This window comes from Anabrus simplex, chromosome X (assembly GCF_040414725.1).
Source record: "Anabrus simplex isolate iqAnaSimp1 chromosome X, ASM4041472v1, whole genome shotgun sequence".
Taxonomy (NCBI): Eukaryota; Metazoa; Arthropoda; class Insecta; order Orthoptera; family Tettigoniidae; genus Anabrus; species Anabrus simplex.
Genome location: NC_090279.1, coordinates 154,512,402 through 154,531,330, shown reverse-complemented (window position 1 = coordinate 154,531,330; position 18,929 = coordinate 154,512,402). Strand labels below are relative to the sequence as shown.

At 40.2% G+C, this 18,929-nt stretch overlaps 1 protein-coding gene across 1 annotated transcript in view; it reads right to left on the bottom strand.

Annotated features, from left to right (window-relative positions):
• The window catches only part of Vps53 (vacuolar protein sorting 53), a 107,734-nt gene that overhangs the window by 58,084 nt on the left and 30,721 nt on the right, over positions 1–18,929 (bottom strand). The window contains exons 5-8 of the mRNA XM_068230540.1: positions 17,234–17,379; positions 14,438–14,653; positions 900–1,054; positions 625–647 (exon numbers count right to left, since the gene is read on the bottom strand). Coding sequence (XP_068086641.1) covers positions 625–647; positions 900–1,054; positions 14,438–14,653; positions 17,234–17,379 — 540 coding nt within the window. The remainder of the gene's footprint in view (positions 1–624; positions 648–899; positions 1,055–14,437; positions 14,654–17,233; positions 17,380–18,929) is intronic.

Sequence of the window (18,929 nt, the reverse complement as noted above, 5' to 3'; positions counted from 1 at the left end):
AATTGTATTCCAACACATAAGATTACTGTCCACGATTTGATGGAGAAGTTCCAAAAACACTAACATGAATAGCAATACCCAATTCACTAACAAACAGTACATCCGATTTCCAGTCTGCACATAATTCACATCTGCATGCACTGTGCCATGTTGGTACAGGAATAGCTGTACATTTCTAATATTATTTTGTTAACTACGTGAAGGTATAAAAAGAGGAAGATGCAGCAATAGCTGCCTTCCACTCTATGAAACTTATAATCACACCACCAGATTGCACCAGTGGTCAAGGAAACATGATGCGCATACAGATGAGATGTGTTAACATTTAAAAAAAAAATCTGAACACTTACACAGAGTTTGATGTTAAAAATTCATTTGGGCTTTCGGGAAACTGTAAAGCGCAAGAAAATTATAGTTCATTGTTTTGGAAGAAAATACTACGTATGTGTACTAGAGATATTTTACTTTAGAATCCCAATGTGAACATCACCTCCTGGCTCAGTCCCCCAAGGGAGTTCCACAAATTTAATTTATTTTCTAGGTAGTCTGAGAGTATTTTGAGAGTATTATGTTTACTGGTACCAATTTTAATTAATGCAGGTCTATTTTAATTTTTACATCTACCTTTTTTTTTTTTTTTTTTTCCACTACATTTCAAATTTGCTTTATTAACCCTCATAGTGCCAGAGATGCTGTGAGGAACTAACTTATAACTGTTAGGTTCTCCAGTCTGCCAAAACTACAGACTACTAAAACTACTAAAAAAGATAACATATGGTAACAGAATTATACCTAGAAAAGAACAAGATTGCTCTAATGATATACTTGGAAATGAGTTATAGCTACCAGTGAAAAAAAAAAACAAGAAACTGACGGCTTTCAAAGAGGAAGTAGTTGGCTACTTACTGGTGCTGAGCCAGATTCCAATAAGGTCACACCTGTGAACCTGCGAGCAAGAAGATTCTCCAAGTTGCTGGTGCGCTGGATGGCATACAAGAGCAGTTTCACGTCCAGCTCTTCGTGGCGTTTACGCATCAGTGAAGACAGCTCAGAGCTACAAGAACATTACAACGAACCTTTAAATACGACACATCTTACTATGTCTAAATATCAAGATAAAACAATGTGATAGTGGAGATGATGGCTGCAAATATAACAAAAAAAACAGAATTATTATTGATTTTCTAAAAATTATGACAAGTTTATCATTGAAGATGGAAAAAAGGACAAGCCCCATTATACATTTGTGTTTTTATCTTTATGAATAAACTATGTTGAAAGAGTGAAGTTAGGTATTATAATTCTTCTTCTTATTCATTCCCTTTTCCAGATTCTCTCTGGGTAGGGTAGTGTACAAAAGCCCTCCACCTTACTCGATCTTTCCACCATTCCGCTTCTAGTACTTTATTGCTATCGACTCCTCTGTTTGCACAACAGTCCACAACAGAGCTCCTCCATCTCAACGTGGGTGTACGAGTCCTCCAACCACAGGGGTCCAGAGAGAAAAAATGGAAGGGATCCGACCTTCAAAATATGAAGTACCAGACAAAGAAAGACAAGGCCACGAAGGCCTTGAATGCTCTAATACCGTCAGGGTCAGAAAAGAACAAGAGTTGAGCAAGGGAGGTCGGATAGGATACATGAACGTGAGGAGCCTGGCACAAGTAAGTGGAAGCAATTCCAGGACTCAGCTAAGGGCCCTGGTTGCCATCCCACACTCCCAAGTTGAGAGCCCCTGGGGCCCCTTTTAGTCACCTCTTATGACAGGCAGGGGATACCGTGAGTGTATTCTTCATTTGCGTCCCCTACCCACAGGGGTCTAACGAAATTTAAACTGAGCTCCAATTGCATATTTCATCGTAGTTATGTTTCTAACCTATAGATGACAAATAAGTGAAATATATCTGAGACAGGGTATACATTTCACCCTATTTACGTGAGGACTATATGTCTGCTATTTGTTATTTGATCAAAGGTCGAGGTGGAGCATTTGGGATGCCTCATTCTGTTTCAAAACACATGTAGTGAATGTTGACAAGAGTGTTGTGATATACACAAGAAGCTACTGTATGGCCTACAAGAGAAGTTTGGAAATGGGTGAAATACTGGAGTTGTTGCTCAGTGACAACTCGGGTGATGATTTTACCGTGTTCCTGTTGAAGGGAAAAGTGATGGTGACAGTGAATTCGAAGAACTACTTACAGAATGGAGCGCGAAAAAAATTTTAGTTCCTGATACAGGTCCAACTCTACCACCATTCACAGCTAATTCAGGGCTAAATGTCCAACTGGATAATGAAACCGATGGCATGTATTTCGTGAATTTGTTTATTTCCAAGAATTTTTTTGAAAGTCTGTAATCAAACTATCATAATATGCCAGTCAGATGAGCACCGCTTCACCTCGCTGCTTCACCTAATCATGTTGTGTACAGATGTGAAGAAAACCAAACCCCACGGCACTTAACACCCTTGAAAGGGCTTTGGCCTGCCCAGCGACCGCTGCTCAGCCCGAAGGCCTGCAGATGACGAGGGGCCATGTGGTCAGCACGACGCATCCTCTCGGCCGTTATTCTGGGCTTTTGAGACCAGGGCCACTATCTCACCATCAGATAGATCCTCAATTCTAATCACGTAGGCTGAGTGGACCTCGAACCAACCCTCAGGTTGAGAGAAAAATCCCTGACCTGGCCCGGAATCAAACCCAGGGCCTCTGGGCAAGAGGTAGGCATGCTACCCCTACACCATCTTCAGGATTTTTAACCCTCCTGCACTCAGCCTATATGCAGGGGTTTGTTCAAAGCAGCTCCAACCAGTTTTTGTGATTTAGCAACCAAATTACAAAAAATTAGCACATAAGAAGTTTAACACATCTTAAAATCAAATATACCACACAATATAGGAAACTATAAGCATTTCAGAAATTAATATACCTTGGATGTATTATTAGTGGTAAACCAGAAAAGAAATATTAAACTTGGATAATAAAAAAAAAAAATTCAATGACAAAAATATCAGACATTATTTCGTCTTCCTCCTAAACCTCACAGAAAGAATATTTAATTCTGAATTTGATATCGATATGATTTTTGTGCTGCAATTAACTGATGAAGTATGACACAAAGTTATTCACTGTACATGTCACTATCATTAATGTCAGGTTCTCCACGGTCTGATGCATGGTGAGCAGATGTGACTGTGCGGAAATCTTCAGGAGTAAAGTCATCACTTCCCACATAACGGGAACCACTTTCGACAAAAAAATTCAACTATTACTGTGTAAATCATCTGAATATTCATGGATGTTGGAACCATTTTTGGCCTTGAACATGGCCCAGGCATTATGAGAAAAAGATGATGCAAGCAGATACAACAACGGAGTAATGAGAAGATGTATAATTATGGCTCGGGAAGTACAGCAAACACATGATATACGAAAGGAACGAAATAAACTCTTACACTAAACTGATAGCATGGTCAAATTGTTGTATTCTTAAGCCAATCAAAAACAGATCCATGCAATAACAACTTCAAACCACAGCATAAACATTAACGGTCAACAGACTCCATTTGTTAACAATAAAATTATTTCGTAGGGTTGGTGGACCTATTTGTTGAGTAAAATGCAAATTCAATAGTTTAAGTTACTGTCATGATCATCTGTTACCATTTAACAGCCACACAAGTGACCAAAATTCCCAAACAAGACAGAGCCGATGTATCAGCGCCATGAGCATTCTCGCCATAACATCTCGTGTTGACAGATCGGCGTGCTGAGTGTAAGAGGGTTAGGTTCAGCATCTTACGGGCAGTGATCAAGAATATCCAATGATGTACAGCAGGAGTTTGAAACAGAACGGCATTTAAATTGCTGGACTGGTCAATTTAATCGCCCATACAGTAGCTGGTAGCGAACGTGTTAAGACAAACACAAACACTTAGCACCCAGGATTAAAATTGTCGACCCAGCCAGGAATCAAACGTTGGATGCTCTGAATCAAAGACTACGATGTTGCCCATTCAGCCAAGGATTACTACAGAACAGAACCCCATTTTCAGCCGTCCAGAAGAAGTTTTTCTGTGGTTTCCCATTTTCACACCAGGCAAATGCTGAAGCTGTACCTTAATTAAGGCCACGGCTGTGTCCTTCCCACTCCTAGGCCTTTCCTACCCCACAGTCGCCATAAGACCTACAATATAACCCCAATTTTGCGTGACCTTGATTTAGCATAAACCTGCATTTAATGGAAGAAATTTCAACTGCTGAAGATTATTCCATAAGAACAGGGCCTCTCAGGATGCATGACCAGTGCACTGCACTGTGCACGCTGCAAAAGACGACTTCGCTTGGATGATCAGAGTGCTGACCCCCACTCCTCGATTTGGAACAATAGCACTGTCTCTCTCTTTCTCCACGCCAGTCTCGTTCACTATGCCTGTCTTCTTCTTCTTCCTCACTTGCTCCGTAGCGCTCCAAATCTGAGCCGAGTTGAGCCAAGCTTAGCCGAATAGCCCAGAAACGAAGAGTTAGTCCAAGCCGAGCCGAGTGAGACCGATGCACTGTGCACAGGAACTCTGCATGTGAGTTTGCACGCATGAGATTTTGGGACGTTTGAGAGGCCCTGCATAAGAGCAATGCAATTTTATATTCGATTTAACGTAAATCACAATAGAGCAAAACCTGCATTTAGCGTTTTTTCTCAAATATTTATTTCTATTCATTTTGGTTATGGGATAATAATGGCGTGTAGCCTCCAAAGCAGCCGGAAGCAGGCCTTTCCAGTTGACACCATATAGGTGACCTGCGCTTTTATGAGAATGGGGCCCTACCTATGATGAATTCTAATGCTGAAGATGCCACACACACCCAGCCCGCAAGCCATCGGAATTAACCAATGAAGGTTAAAATCCCCGACCCAGCCGGGAATCGAACCTGGGACCCACTGGACCAAAGGCCAGCATGCTAACCATTTATAGTCCTCTCCGTGTAAGGACGTACCCTAAGGGTGCAACCTTACACTTTCTCCCCTGTAATATTAAGATATTGATTTATGGTTACTTTTCTTGCTGTTGGGTCTTTTTCAGTGTCGGTAACCACACAGTTTAGGGACCCTACTTGCCGATACGACGTCTTACATTTACCGTTAATCTGGCACGTTGGCAACGTTCAATCACTGCTCTAGCGTGAAGTGCGTGTTGCCACCGCATCGCCGTTAAAGTCACTAGTGATACATTTGCGAGAATATTTAAAGCATATTTTCTTTTTCCGTGGGATTGTAAATCTATTTGGCTAATACCAGGTAAGTAGGATTGTGGCATGTTCGGATAATGCATTTAATAACATAGTTTGTGTGAAATGATGAAAGTGGTCAAATACGTCAGTCTCATGTCTAGATTTACCGGTACATGAAATAACTCTTGCGGGACGAAATTTTGGCAGTAGAACTTATAACATTATTATTTTCAAATCCGCAGTAAACTTGAAAGCTGACCTAAATTCCGTTCACGGAGCTTGGCACATTAGTATTCCTATATGTTTCCTGATAAGCTTGAAGATATAACCAGCCTGCAGGCTGAAAATATGCCCAATAACCTCTCTCCTTACTGGTTACCGGTATTGAAGAGAGAAGGAAATATTCGCGCAAAAGAAAGGGAAGTCATTGGATGTCTGGAACTTTCGAAAATCACACTGCAAAGACTTATTAAATAAATTGCATCGTTTAACACGCCCCTCTTTTCAAGAATATGGTTATAGTACGCCTACTGTATATCAAAATAAAGACAGATAATTTAAGTGAGAAAGTGTGTTTATTTCCTTAATTCCTCATTGAGGAGATATTCATAATTATCTTGATTTATTTCATCTTATCTTTTATCATTTACTAGGGTAGGGAAACATTCATTATTGGTGTTTACATTGAGGTTAGTTTGTTATGGTTATGTCTGATGATTTTAATATGTAACCAGGCAGGTTGGCAGCAGTGATCAGCCTTTACAAAAAAGAGAAAAGAAGAGCATCGGGCGGCGATATTTACTTTCTGGGGTATTTCCTTACGTGGCAATTACTATAGCCATGGAGCTGGACAAACTCGTGTCCTCGTCCCAAGGTGGTGCAGCTCTTTTCAGGCACACCCCCTATGGAGGTGAGCTGCATGTACCATTTGAACCACATGACAGCTCTCCTGCCATTCTTAAATTTCTGGCAGTACTGGGAATCGAACCCAGGCCCCCGAGGACGGCAGCTAATAGCACTAACCGTTACGCTATGGAGGAGGACGGATATGGGATATTAAGAACCTATTTAAAAAATCATAAGCTTGCTGAGGATGATTCAAGGCAGAAGAGAAATTTAGAGGGTGGGCACTTAGGGCTAAAGTGAGATGTCAGACTAGGATACATATCTAACCGCGGCCACTGTAGTACAGTAGAAGAGAACCCCCGTTTTAATGACAATGTTATTATGACCTTCGAAAATGCCTACATTAATCTGTGCAATATCCTTCGGTTACAATGACAACCCTTTTACCGATTCATCCGTTATTACGGGCATATTTGGGCGTGTTAGTTTTTATCCATTATCAATACGCATACATTGCACTCCAACGTTTATATTGAATGCGATCGATCCTCTTCTGTATAGATTCCTCGATATGCACGAGCGAGTCGATCTTGAGCGAGCCACAGCTCTTCTCACAACTCTGACAGGCGTAAACAAACATTGGGAGAACACGTTTTTGCAATAAGTACAATGACAGCAGTTGTTAACTCCTTAGAAATAAAGACTGAAGTAAACGATTGCTTAATTTTAATACTATGTACTGAAATAAAATAGGAATGTGACACATCTTCTTCTCAAGATACAGTGGTGTGCATAACTAATTTCAGAGGTTAGGTTATGTACTTTTGCGTCTTGTTAAATTTCAGAAAGGCCATTGTCATGTAAATTTATAGTGAATAGGTTATTATTATTCTACAGGGAGCTTGAAAAATGTTTTCATAATACGTGCGCGGTAAACCTAGGTTAGGTAACGCTGTTTGAAGTAAGAAAATGGAAATGTTTGCCACAAGCCTCTGGAGTGATGCTATTACAGTTTTTCAGAATGAAACTGAATATGCGTTTTTAGACTGTTGGAATAAGAAAATACGTGCTAATGAGTAAGCCGCTGCTTGGAAAACACTCGCAAACTTGTTTAAACAAACCGATTGGTGTTTCATACCAATTTTAATGTGTTCTTGTGGGAGTTTGGTATCTTTCCCGACTTTTATGGAAAATCATGTACAGTGAAACCTTATTAGTGCGTTCCTCATTAGCATGTTTTCCCGCTTAGCATGTCGTAAATTCGAAGTCCCAATTCTTATCGTATTAAATCTATTTAAAATATATGTCACTTATGTGGTCACGAATTTTTGCTATTACCGATTAGTACGATCACATTTTTCCTACACCTGAAAATGTTACTGTATTTGTCATCCCTTCTGAAAGAAATGTGATTGCCAACTCAGGGTAAGAGCCGTTGCGACAGTTGCGCAATTACGGGAAAAGGCCTTCCTAAACTTCAAAGGATAAGTTCCACTTTCTGGGAGCAAGCCATTAGCCTCAGGAATGTTCAGTTTTGCTTGCCGGTTAGCAGCGAGATTGGTGAATAGAAGAGTGAGCCTGTTTGTATCTGTATTTCACATTCCATTCAGAAGGTAGAAATGTGTTTTTTGTCGAGTGGTACAGTGAAGTGTAGCTAATATTTGTCGCCTGATAGCCTATATCTGGATTAGGAACATAAAAATCCACAGCCTGTTTCCAGTCATTCGACCAGGCAGGGATGGAATGAATGAAGCCCCCATCTAGCGGTGAGGATAGGAATTGTGCTGGCTGCCGAAGCCTGTCACACTCCTCTGGCGCAATGATTAATGAATGACAGATGAAATGAAATGATACTGGAGAGTGTTGCTGGAATTAAATATGACAGGGAAAACTGGAGTAGCCGGAGAAAAACCTGTTGTGCCTCCGCTTTGTCCAGCACAAATCTCACATGGAGCGACCGAGATTTGAACCACGGAACCCAGCGGTGAGAGGCCAGCGCGCTGCCACTTGATCCATGGAGGCTCTCTGGATTAGGAATATAATCGTGTGAAATTGACTAGTGTGGTGCATATTTGTCATGTGACAGCCTAGTTATGGATATGGAAAAGTTTGTAAAATTCCTGAATAATGAAGACAAAATTATAATCTGCCACAAAGTGGACTGACATAAGCGCGCAGAGGTCGCGAATGTTAAAACTCAGATCTTCGAGTTTTGACTCGATCGCTCAAGTTGGTCGAAGTTTTGTTTGATTCAAAATGGCAGCCAGAGTCATTCCTCACAGTTGCAGATAGTCGAGTGTAACCTCCAATTGATCGTCTAAGAGTGCGACCAGAAAATAATGTTTAATAACCCACTGTTCTGAAATAAAAGTCTGCTACTAACATTTGTTCGAGAAAGAGTGTGATCTGCAATAATATTTTGATATTTTTGTTAGCATATGTTTTCATATTTGTTGTGTGGTGTTTTTCACACCTTTCAGCGTATCGGTACTTGTTATTTTATAATCCCAGCAGAAAAGATTTTCATATTTGTTCTCTTTGTGTTTTTCACACCTTTTAATACACTCTTATCTTTAAAAATGGTAGATAGGCCTATAGTTTTCATTGTACCCGTGGATACATGACGTAAAATGCCCTCAAGTTGGAAAAAAATCTTATCTAGTGTTTCCATATCCCTGTTGGATAGTATTTATTTGTATATTCATCACTACGTTTTCTCGCTTAACATGTTCTGTTTCTTTGTCCCCTGCAAAAACATCTTAACGAGGATTCACTATAAATTTACATGGGAACAGCCTTTCTGAAATTTAACAAGACGCAAGAACAACCTTAAACCAAAGCGGTTTTACATTCACCAACAAAAATCTGACAAAAGGAAGGGTTAACCATGGGCTCACCATTATCAGTAATAATAGTGAACATATTCCTTAACAACGTTCAAAACAATTTCTTAACCCCTCAGCGCCGACCTCTATACGTCGTATAGACCCATACATGGTTTCACATTTACGGCTATAGCGCGAAGAGTTATGGAGTTAGTGATATGCAAATTGTTTTGTTTCCAAGAAGACATTTTCGGGTTCATCAGTGTTGTAAATAAGAATTGAAAAATCGTTATAATGTAGTTGTTTTTGCAAGGATAATTATTTGTCAAATAAGTCTGACCACTAATCTCTTGCTTTTTTTAAAGTCTGTTTGCTTCATTCTTTCCTACAGAATAAAATAAAGAAATGATGATATGAGAAGTTTGTCTTTTCGTGTGATGTTCTTCGCTCTATTTTTACATTGGGAGTGCGGTTTATTTATTATATTTGTCTTTATTTCTCAGCTTGTAATATTTTCGTAACTCTCCATGAGCGCTCTGTGTAGGCATCAGTTAGTGCTGCTTTCTGTCATACGATACGAGAACCAGTTGTTCATGGTATATATCTCGTTTGAAAGACGTTGTCTCGACCTTTCATCTGAAATATGTGTCGAGTTGGTTTGTTTCATCATAAATGTTATTCCCCTCATTCAGTTTCGTACTGCTGCCTTCGGTCTCGCTGCAGCTTCATCAGTCCGTGTGACGCGCCGCGCGCAGCCGTGGTTTGACTGACAGTAACGTGCTTGAAATATTGTATAATTTAGATGAAAGTTTAGTCGGAAGTAATAGTGACAGTATAAGCAGCAGTGATAATGAAATAGATGATGTAGCAGTGGTAAATGATGAGAGTGACGATGAGGAGGAAACAGTACTTGGAAATTTCGTGTAAGAGACTATAGATAATTATACAGGTCAAAGAGAAGTTTTCAACGGTGAATTCTGATTGCTAAATTCTCTAATAATACTCACACAGGTCACAGAGACAAATATTGAGCAATTACCTTATCGGGTTCAGCTGGTGAAAGGTTTGTTTACAAAATACGCTCGGGAGGAAGGGACGGAAACGAAATATTCAAGGCCGGCGCGCATCAGATAATACAGTTTCAAGGTTGCAGGAAAGACATTTTATCAGGAAATTAGCACCCAAGAGTTGGAAATCCAAACCTCAGAGACATTTTATCCTGTGTTCAAAACACGGCGAAAAGAAGACGTCAGTGTACTGCTGCCAGGAGTGTGACTTGAGTCCCTGTCTCAAAGAGTGCTTCGAACTCTATCACACGGAACTAAATTACCAAGGAAATGTGAAACAATTATGTAATTATCTGCATGTACATAGTTCTGTCATAAGGAATTCCAAATTTCGTGAAAATCGGGCTACTCTTATACTTGTAGTAACGCTTTAAGTGAATCGATGTATTTCAGTCACGCGTAGTTGAAATCTCATCCGGCCGCGGGGTAGGAAGCTATTTAAATGGCTGCGACGCTGACGGGTTAACCAACTAAGAGACATAGAGTGAGACAAAGTTTTAAGAGGTGTGCAACTACACTGACTGGCAAAATGAATGGATCACTTGAATTTTTTAAGGAAAAAGCATGTTACATTGTGAAACATTTGTTTTATTATATACAAAGATGATTTTCATGAAAAAATTGTGTAAGTAATGTTATCTGTCTGTTATTGCTAACCTTAATTAGATATTTTTTTCATGAAAATAATCAATGTAAGTAGTAAAACAAATGTTTTACAATTTAACATGCTTTTTAATTTGAAAATTCAAGTGATTGATAAATTTAGCCAGTCAGTGTAAAAGAAGCTGGTTACAAATAGAGGATTATGGAAGCCGGTGGTCCATAACCCGTTAGAGGAGAGATCCTCACTTGGACTATGTGCAAGTAGGGCAGCATCCTGCTTCATGAATCGACCGAGCTCAGAACATTTTAAGCAAGCCTCGGGCCTATGGGAGTAACGGAGTCCCACTCCCATTTGACAGGCGAGGGACTCCTTGGAAACAACTTGGCGAACAAAATGGAATTCGATGGGGAGCTATCAATATTAATGGGGCTTATGGAAGAAAGAAAGTAGAACAGGCTGAGTCAGCAAAGAGGATGCATCTGGATGTGCTAGGAGTAAGTGATATTTGGGTAAGGGGAGATAACGAGGAAGAGATAGGAGATTATAAAGTGTACTTGACGGGTGTTAGAAAGGGAAGGGCAGAGTCTGGGGTAGGGCTCTTTATCAGGAATACCATTGCACGGAACATAGTTTCTGTTAGGCACGTAAATGAGCGAATGATGTGGGTAGATTTGTCAGTTGGAGGAATTACGACTAGAATTGTGTCCGTGTATTCACCATGTGAGGGTGCAGATGAGGATGAAGTTGACAAGTTTTATGAAGCATTGAGTGACATCGTAGTCAGGGTAAACAGCAAGGATAGAATAGTGCTAATGGGCGATTTCAATGCGAGAGTTGGGAATAGAACTGAAGGATACGAAAGGGTGATTGGTAAATGTGGGGAAGATATGGAAGCTAATGGGAATGGGAAGCGTTTGCTGGACTTCTGTGCTAGTATGGGTTTAGCTGTTACAAATACATTCTTCAAGCATAAGGCTATTCACCGCTACACATGGGAGGCTAGGGGTACCAGATCCATAATAGACTATATCTTAACAGACTTCGAATTCAGGAAATCTGTTAGGAATGTACGAGTTTTCCGCGGATTTTTCGATGATACAGACCACTATCTGATCTGTAGTGAACTAAGTATCTCTAGGCCTAAGGTAGAGAAAGTGAAATTTGTCTGCAAACGAATAAGGGTAGAAAATCTCCAGGACGAGGAAATTAGACGGAAGTACATGGATATGATTAGTGAGAAGTTTCGAACAGTAGACATTAAGCAGGTTCAGGATATAGAAAGTGAATGGGTGGCATATAGGGATGCTGTAGTAGAAACAGCCAGGGAATGCCTTGGAACAACTGTGTGTAAAGACGGGAAAAGGGGAACATCTTGGTGGAATGATGAAGTGAGAGCAGCTTGTAAACGTAAAAAGAAGGCTTATAAGTAATGGCTCCAAACAAGGGCCGAGGCAGATAGGGAGTTGTATGTAGATGAAAGAAACAGAGCGAAACAAATAATTGTTGAATCCAAAAAGAAGTCATGGGAAGATTTTGGTAACAACCTGGAAAGGCTAGGTCAAGCAGCAGGGAAACCTTTCTGGACAGTAATAAAGAATCTTAGGAAGGCAGGGAAAAAGGAAATGAACAGTGTTTTGAGTAATTCAGGTGAACTCATAATAGATCCCAGGGAATCACTGGAGAGGTGGAGGGAATATTTTGAACATCTTCTCAATGTAAAAGGAAATCATCCTGGTGGTGTTGTGAACAGCGAAGCTCAAGGGGAGAAGGAAAATGATGTTGGTGAAATTATGCTTGGGGAAGTGGAAAGGATGGTAAATAAACTCCATTGTCATAAAGCAGCAGGAATAGATGAAATTAGACCTGAAATGGTGAAGTATAGTGGGAAGGCAGGGATGAAATGGCTTCATAGAGTAGTAAAATTAGCATGGAGTGTTGGAAAGGTACCTTCAGATTGGGCAAAAGCAGTAATTGCCCCTATCTATAAGCAAGGGAACAGGAAGGATTGCAACAACTATCGAGGTATCTCACTGATTAGTATACCAGGCAAAGCATTCACTGGCATCTTGGAAGGGAGGGTGCGATCAGTCGTTGAAAGGAAGTTGGATGAAAACCAGTGTGGTTTCAGACCACAGAGAGGCTGTCAGGATCAGATTTTCAGTATGCGCCAGGTAATTGAAGAATGCTACGAGAGGAATAGGCAGTTGTGTTTATGTTTCGTAGATCTAGAGAAAGCATATGACAGGGTACCGAGGGAAAAGATGTTCGCCATACTGGGGGACTATGGAATTAAAGGCAGATTATTAAAAGCAATCAAAGGCATTTATGTTGACAATTGGGCTTCAGTGAGAATTGATGGCAGAATGAGTTCTTGGTTCAGGGTACTTACAGGGGTTAGACAAGGCTGTAATCTTTCACCTTTGCTGTTTGTGGTTTACATGGATCATCTGCTGAAAGGTATAAAATGGCAGGGAGGGATTCAATTAGGTGGAAATGTAGTAAGCAGTCTGGCCTATGCTGACGACTTGGTCTTAATGGCAGATTGTGCCGAAAGCCTACAGTCTAATATCGTGGAACTTGAAAATAGGTGCAATGAGTATGGTGTGAAAATTAGCCTCTCGAAGACTAAATTGATGTCAGTAGGTAAGAAATTCAACAGAACTGAATGTCAGATTGGTGATACAAAGCTAGAACAGGTCGATAATTTCAAGTATTTAGGTTGTGTGTTCTCCCAGGATGGTAATATAATAAGTGAGATTGAATCTAGGTGCCGTAAAGCTAATGCAGTGAGCTCGCAGCTGCGATCGACTGTATTCTGTAAGAAGGAAGTCAGCTCCCAGACGAAACTATCTTTACATCGGTCTGTTTTCAGAGCAACTTTGCTTTACGGGAGCGAAAGCTGGGTGGACTCAGGATATCTTATTCATAAGTTAGAAGTAACAGACATGAAAGTAGCAAGAATGATTGCTGGTACAAACAGGTGGGAACAATGGCAGGAGGGCACTCGGAATGAAGAAATAAAGGCTAATTTAGGAATGAACTCGATGGATGAAGCTGTACGCATAAACCGGCTTCGGTGGTGGGGTCATGTGAGGCGAATGGAGGAGGATAGGTTACCTAGGAGAATAATGGACTCTGCTATGGAGGGTAAGAGAAGTAGAGGTAGACCAAGACGACGATGGTTAGACTCGGTTTCTAACGATTTAAAGATAAGAGGTATAGAACTAAATGAGGCCACAACACTAGTTGCAAATCGAGGATTGTGGCGACGTTTAGTAAATTCACAGAGGCTTGCAGACTGAACGCTGAAAGGCATAACAGTCTATAATGATAATGTATGTATGTATGTATGTATGTATGTATGTATGTATGTATGTATGTATGTATGTATGTAATTTATCTATTTTCAAAGCACAGTCTGAGCCAAACCTAATTATAGTGCAATACAGGTCTCTTGCTTAGATAGCAGGGGCAGTTTAACACAAGAGTAATCCTCAGCACAAACCATACAAAGTTGTAACTACAGTACAGTGTGTAGGGTAGATATCTCCTTGTTTTATTGCCGTCACTGTGTAAATAATGTTTGATGGTATAATTTATGTTAATACCAGAAAATATCTGTAGGAAAGGTGAGCTTTCTACTGAAACCTCGATATAAGGTAAACCCCCATTTAAGGTTAAAAATATCACGTCCCTGTAAAAACATTAAATAGGGGTTCTACTGTATCTGTGCCAGTGCAACGTAATACAAATTTTTAAAAAATAGCACTATGGAGGATGACAATCTATGAAGGAAACTGCAGATGTAAAATTTTGACAGACTTAAGTGAAAAAACTGTGGAAACAGAAAATCCACTCACGCACCGTGTAACGTTGCAGAACTCGACTGCGATTCTTTCCGACACTTCCCATTGCACGGGGAACATGGCACCAAATTTGTCTTCAAAGTCGAGGAGGTGTCTCTTGAGCCAGGCGTAGCGCCGGTCTATCTTGTCCAGCCATGCCGTGTCCTGGTTCTCTTGGAAGAGGTGTCGGTATTCTGTCAACTGTAGTCCGATGAACCACTTCAGCAGTTCACGTCTAAACACACAATGAAACTAAGTTCACTTTCACAAAAAGGTAACTATACATAATAACAAGGAAGAGGATATTCAGGAACAGTTAGATGCTTGGGAGGATGCAGTGAAACAATATGGAAGGAACGTTAATGACAAAACGCTAGAAAGAAGGAGAGACCTATGATGGGGATAATGCTTGGAGAGGAACAGCTTAGGAAGGTAGTGAGTTTCAAGTACCTGGGAAGCATTGTACAGAAAAGTAGAAGAAATTATAAGGAAATAACCGAGCGTGGAAGACAAGGTGGAGCATTTCTGAAGAGCATCAGACGCCTGCCTTGGAGTAAAGATGTCCATCGGAGAAGCAAAAGAGCTACATACAGGACATACTATGTACCTATTCTGACGTATGCAGCAGAAACTTAGGCAATGAGTCAGAGAGCTGCAACTAGAATACAGCCAAGTGAAATGAAATTTCTGAGAAGCAAAATATGAGTGACAAGAATGGGTAAGATAAGAAATGAGAATGTTAGAGATATAGTAAAGGAAGAGCCACTGCAGAACAAGATAGAGGCATCTAGACTTCGATGGCATGGACACATGAAGAGAATGACAGAGGAAAGGATACCCAGGAGGATAAAAGGAGTGGAAGAGTGTGTACAGAGAAGAGGAGAGGGCTGGACAAGAGTGACAAGGGAGAAATAGTGGGAAGACAAGAGGAGATGGAGAGGTTTACATTCCAAGCAGACCTGGCCAACAGCTTGAAACTGCAAATTATGATGATGAATAACATATTTCACTAAATATAAAATTTAAAATGTCAAAAATTTTCTTCAACAGTAACCAAGAGAAATTAAGACTTTAAGATATGCTCAAGAAAGTTACTGTATACTGAGATAATACTCCATTCAAAATTACTCACAGAACTATCTAGAAGCATAGCTACTAATAAGCCTATTATTGGTTTCAAATAATTGGTTAACAAAATGAAATACAAAAATATTTAACACTTTTGTTAATCTTAATAAATATCAAATTTAGTTATATACAGACAAAGAATGTGAATAGGTGATGAAGATAAAATGTAACATACAGCACAGATAATTATGTCTGCATTTGCCTGTTTTAATGTATGCCTGAGCACCTTCAAATACCACTGGACTGAGCCAGGATCTGACCAGCCATGTTGGGGTCAGAAGGCCAGTGCCTCCACTCAGCCCAGGCTAAGATTCCTGTAGGGTCCCATGAAACACATCCTATGACCTATGATGATGCAGTTATTTTGTTTTGAGTTTGCATGGCTTATTTGGTGAGTTTGAATAATGGTACACAAGTGACTGCTGTTTCCTTTCGGGGGTTTTGTGCAAAACATAATTATGTTTCATCGCCTGTGAAAAAAATGGTTGATGAACTTGTTGCCATAATACTGATAACACTCCAAGAAGGTCAACACATTCATTCAGCTTTGTGCCCATGTTAAACAAAGATACGTCTGGACATCGTGCATGTGCCTCACTAACCGTAAAGTGCAAATTTTCTTGAATGATGCCATCAACCTTTCGTTTCAGTTCATGCGTGATGACAGAGGGGTGGCCTGATCTCTTTGCGTCAAGCAGGTTGGCTTTTCCTAACACTGGTCTTCTCCACAGACTGCAACAAGTCTAATAAGTATAATATTTTCAGCATTCCAAAAAGGAATAACGGACTGAGCTTCACAATCGGCAGGATTTTTTTTTTTTTTTGCTATGGGCTTTACGTCGCACCGACACAGATAGGTCTTATGGCGACGATGGGATAGGAAAGGCCTAGGAGTTGGAAGGAAGCGGCCGTGGCCTTAATTAAGGTACAGCCCCAGCATTTGCCTGGTGTGAAAATGGGAAACCACGGAAAACCATTTTCAGGGCTGCCGACAGTGGGATTCGAACCTACTATCTCCCGGATGCAAGCTCACAGCCGCGCGCCTCTACGCGCACGGCCAACTCGCCCGGTCGGCAGGATTTTCAATACGAATGTTCGTTTTTAAAGATCACTACACTCAACAATTGAATATCTTGCATGCCAATTACTGCATCATCACACTCGACATAGCTTACGTGAGAATGGCTGCAACAAACAAGCTGCGCCATCCATACGTGCAAACGCACTTTATTTTCTGAATCGGCCTCAAATGTCAGAATTAGGAACAGACAAGTGTATAAATATACATACTCAAAAGTAGGATGATCCATACTCATACAAAGGATAGAAACAAGAACAGGTTACTGTATGCTAGCCTCTCTGATTGCCTAGATATTTGAGTTGATTGGCACAGCTCAGAGCAAACACCCTGCTTATTCATTGAGGAACAACTCTGGTTCTGGTGTCATAGTGCATAAGCAGAGATCAAGAGCTGAAATCATTGAATATTCTCCTCATTACAGAGCTGTCATAGACAATTGTGCTAAATCTCTTGCAGGAAAAAATACATTTTTGCTCACATTTTCAAATCCATTCTTATCTAGAGTTTACATTAACTGGACACCCAGTATAGTCAGCAATAAGTAACAATAGTACAGTACATACACTATCTAGGAGTAATTTTAGCATCATGAGGGATTTCACTCACTTGACACGCGGGTCGAGGACAGACACAACTCGGCACGCATCAGCCAGCTGTTTACTGGGAGCAAAGTGTTTAGCATTGGGACCAGAGAAGGCTTCGCGAAAGTCTGCCATGATCTGCTGCTCCAGCTGCACGTGTACCTGATGAACCTAGAAAAAACAAACAAACAATGCTTCATGTTTTAAAACTGTAAACACAACCATCTTCCTTACAGACAGCAACGTCTTTCAGTATTCATTCACGAAGCTCTGATGTTTGCTGCCAACTGAAAATAACAGTCTACAACTGGCAACAAATACACATTAAATTTACCATGGATACTGAACGTGGAGGATGTTTGCCGTTCTTGGATGTTTTGGTTTCTAGGAAATCAGATGGAACTTTAGGTCATTCGGTTTACTGTAAACCCACCCATGCTAATAGATATCTTCATGGGTTTTCTCATCACCATCCTTGCCACAAGCATGCTGTGCTTAAGACCCTTATCAGCCGAGCAAGGGAGGTTTGTGAGGAGGATAAATTAAATGGTGAACTTGAGTTCCTAACCAGAATATTTCTGAGCAATGGCTACTCAAGGAAACAGATTGACGAAGTGCTACATCCTAAACCGAAAGACAGATTGTCGCGTGATTCTCGTCCTTTGAGTCTGGCCTTCTTGCCATACGTTCAATCTGTCACGGATAGGATTGGCAATATTCTCAGAAAGCACAATATCAAGACCATTTTTAAGCCTAATATCATCATCATTAAAATTAAAAGTACAATAGTTCCACCTTTTCAATACAAATTCAAGTGGGTTACTTCAAAGAAGTTGTACAATGTTTAATATTAAAAACTTAATCTTTGATCCGTATTGAATGCAGCGCAAGGTGTCAGAACTTCATAACACAAGAATTACAATTCTCAAGATTCTTTGACATCCAAATTGATCATCTTGAGGTCTTTCTTCAACGACAGCTAAGTGCATTAATTTATGCATACTTTGAAACTTTTATCAGTATTGTGACTATTTCTTCTTCATCTTTATAATGTCAAATCCACAATGTTTTTGCGACTTTTTTACAATTTCTATGAACTATATGATACACTGTGCATCTCGTGCTTTTGGTCTCGTGCTTTTGGCTGATGATGACCCTGGTAATGGGTTGAAACTAGTACCTAATAAATGTTTCTTCTGTAAAGTAACCTACTTTATTTGAATTTTGTATTGAAAAGGTGGAACTAATGTACTTTTAATTTTAATTGTAATCACAGTTCAATATGGACCATTCACAATGAAATGTATATACAGTAGAAGTCCGCTATAGCGAGTACGGCATATATCGAGAACTCCGTTATAGCGACGATTTTTTCTGTCCCTTCAAACTTCCTATATTAAACTGTGTATCGTCCTTCGGTTACAGAGAGAACCATATCACTGACGCATCCGTTATTACGAGCGATTAAGCGCGCCCGATTTTTTCCGTTACCGATATTTATGCACCCCAGCGATGATATTGCATGCGATCGATTACTTTCGGCATCGTTTCCTCACTATGTTCACTAGCGAGTTCTCTCGTCGTCATTCGAAGGCGATGTTAGAGTTGATAAGTAATACCCTTCGACTGCTGTTCTGTAAAGAAAATTCGAAATGAAAGAGGATAACATGTTTTCGTAATAAATGTGTAAATAACGTGTCCGATAACGGTTGTTAACTCGT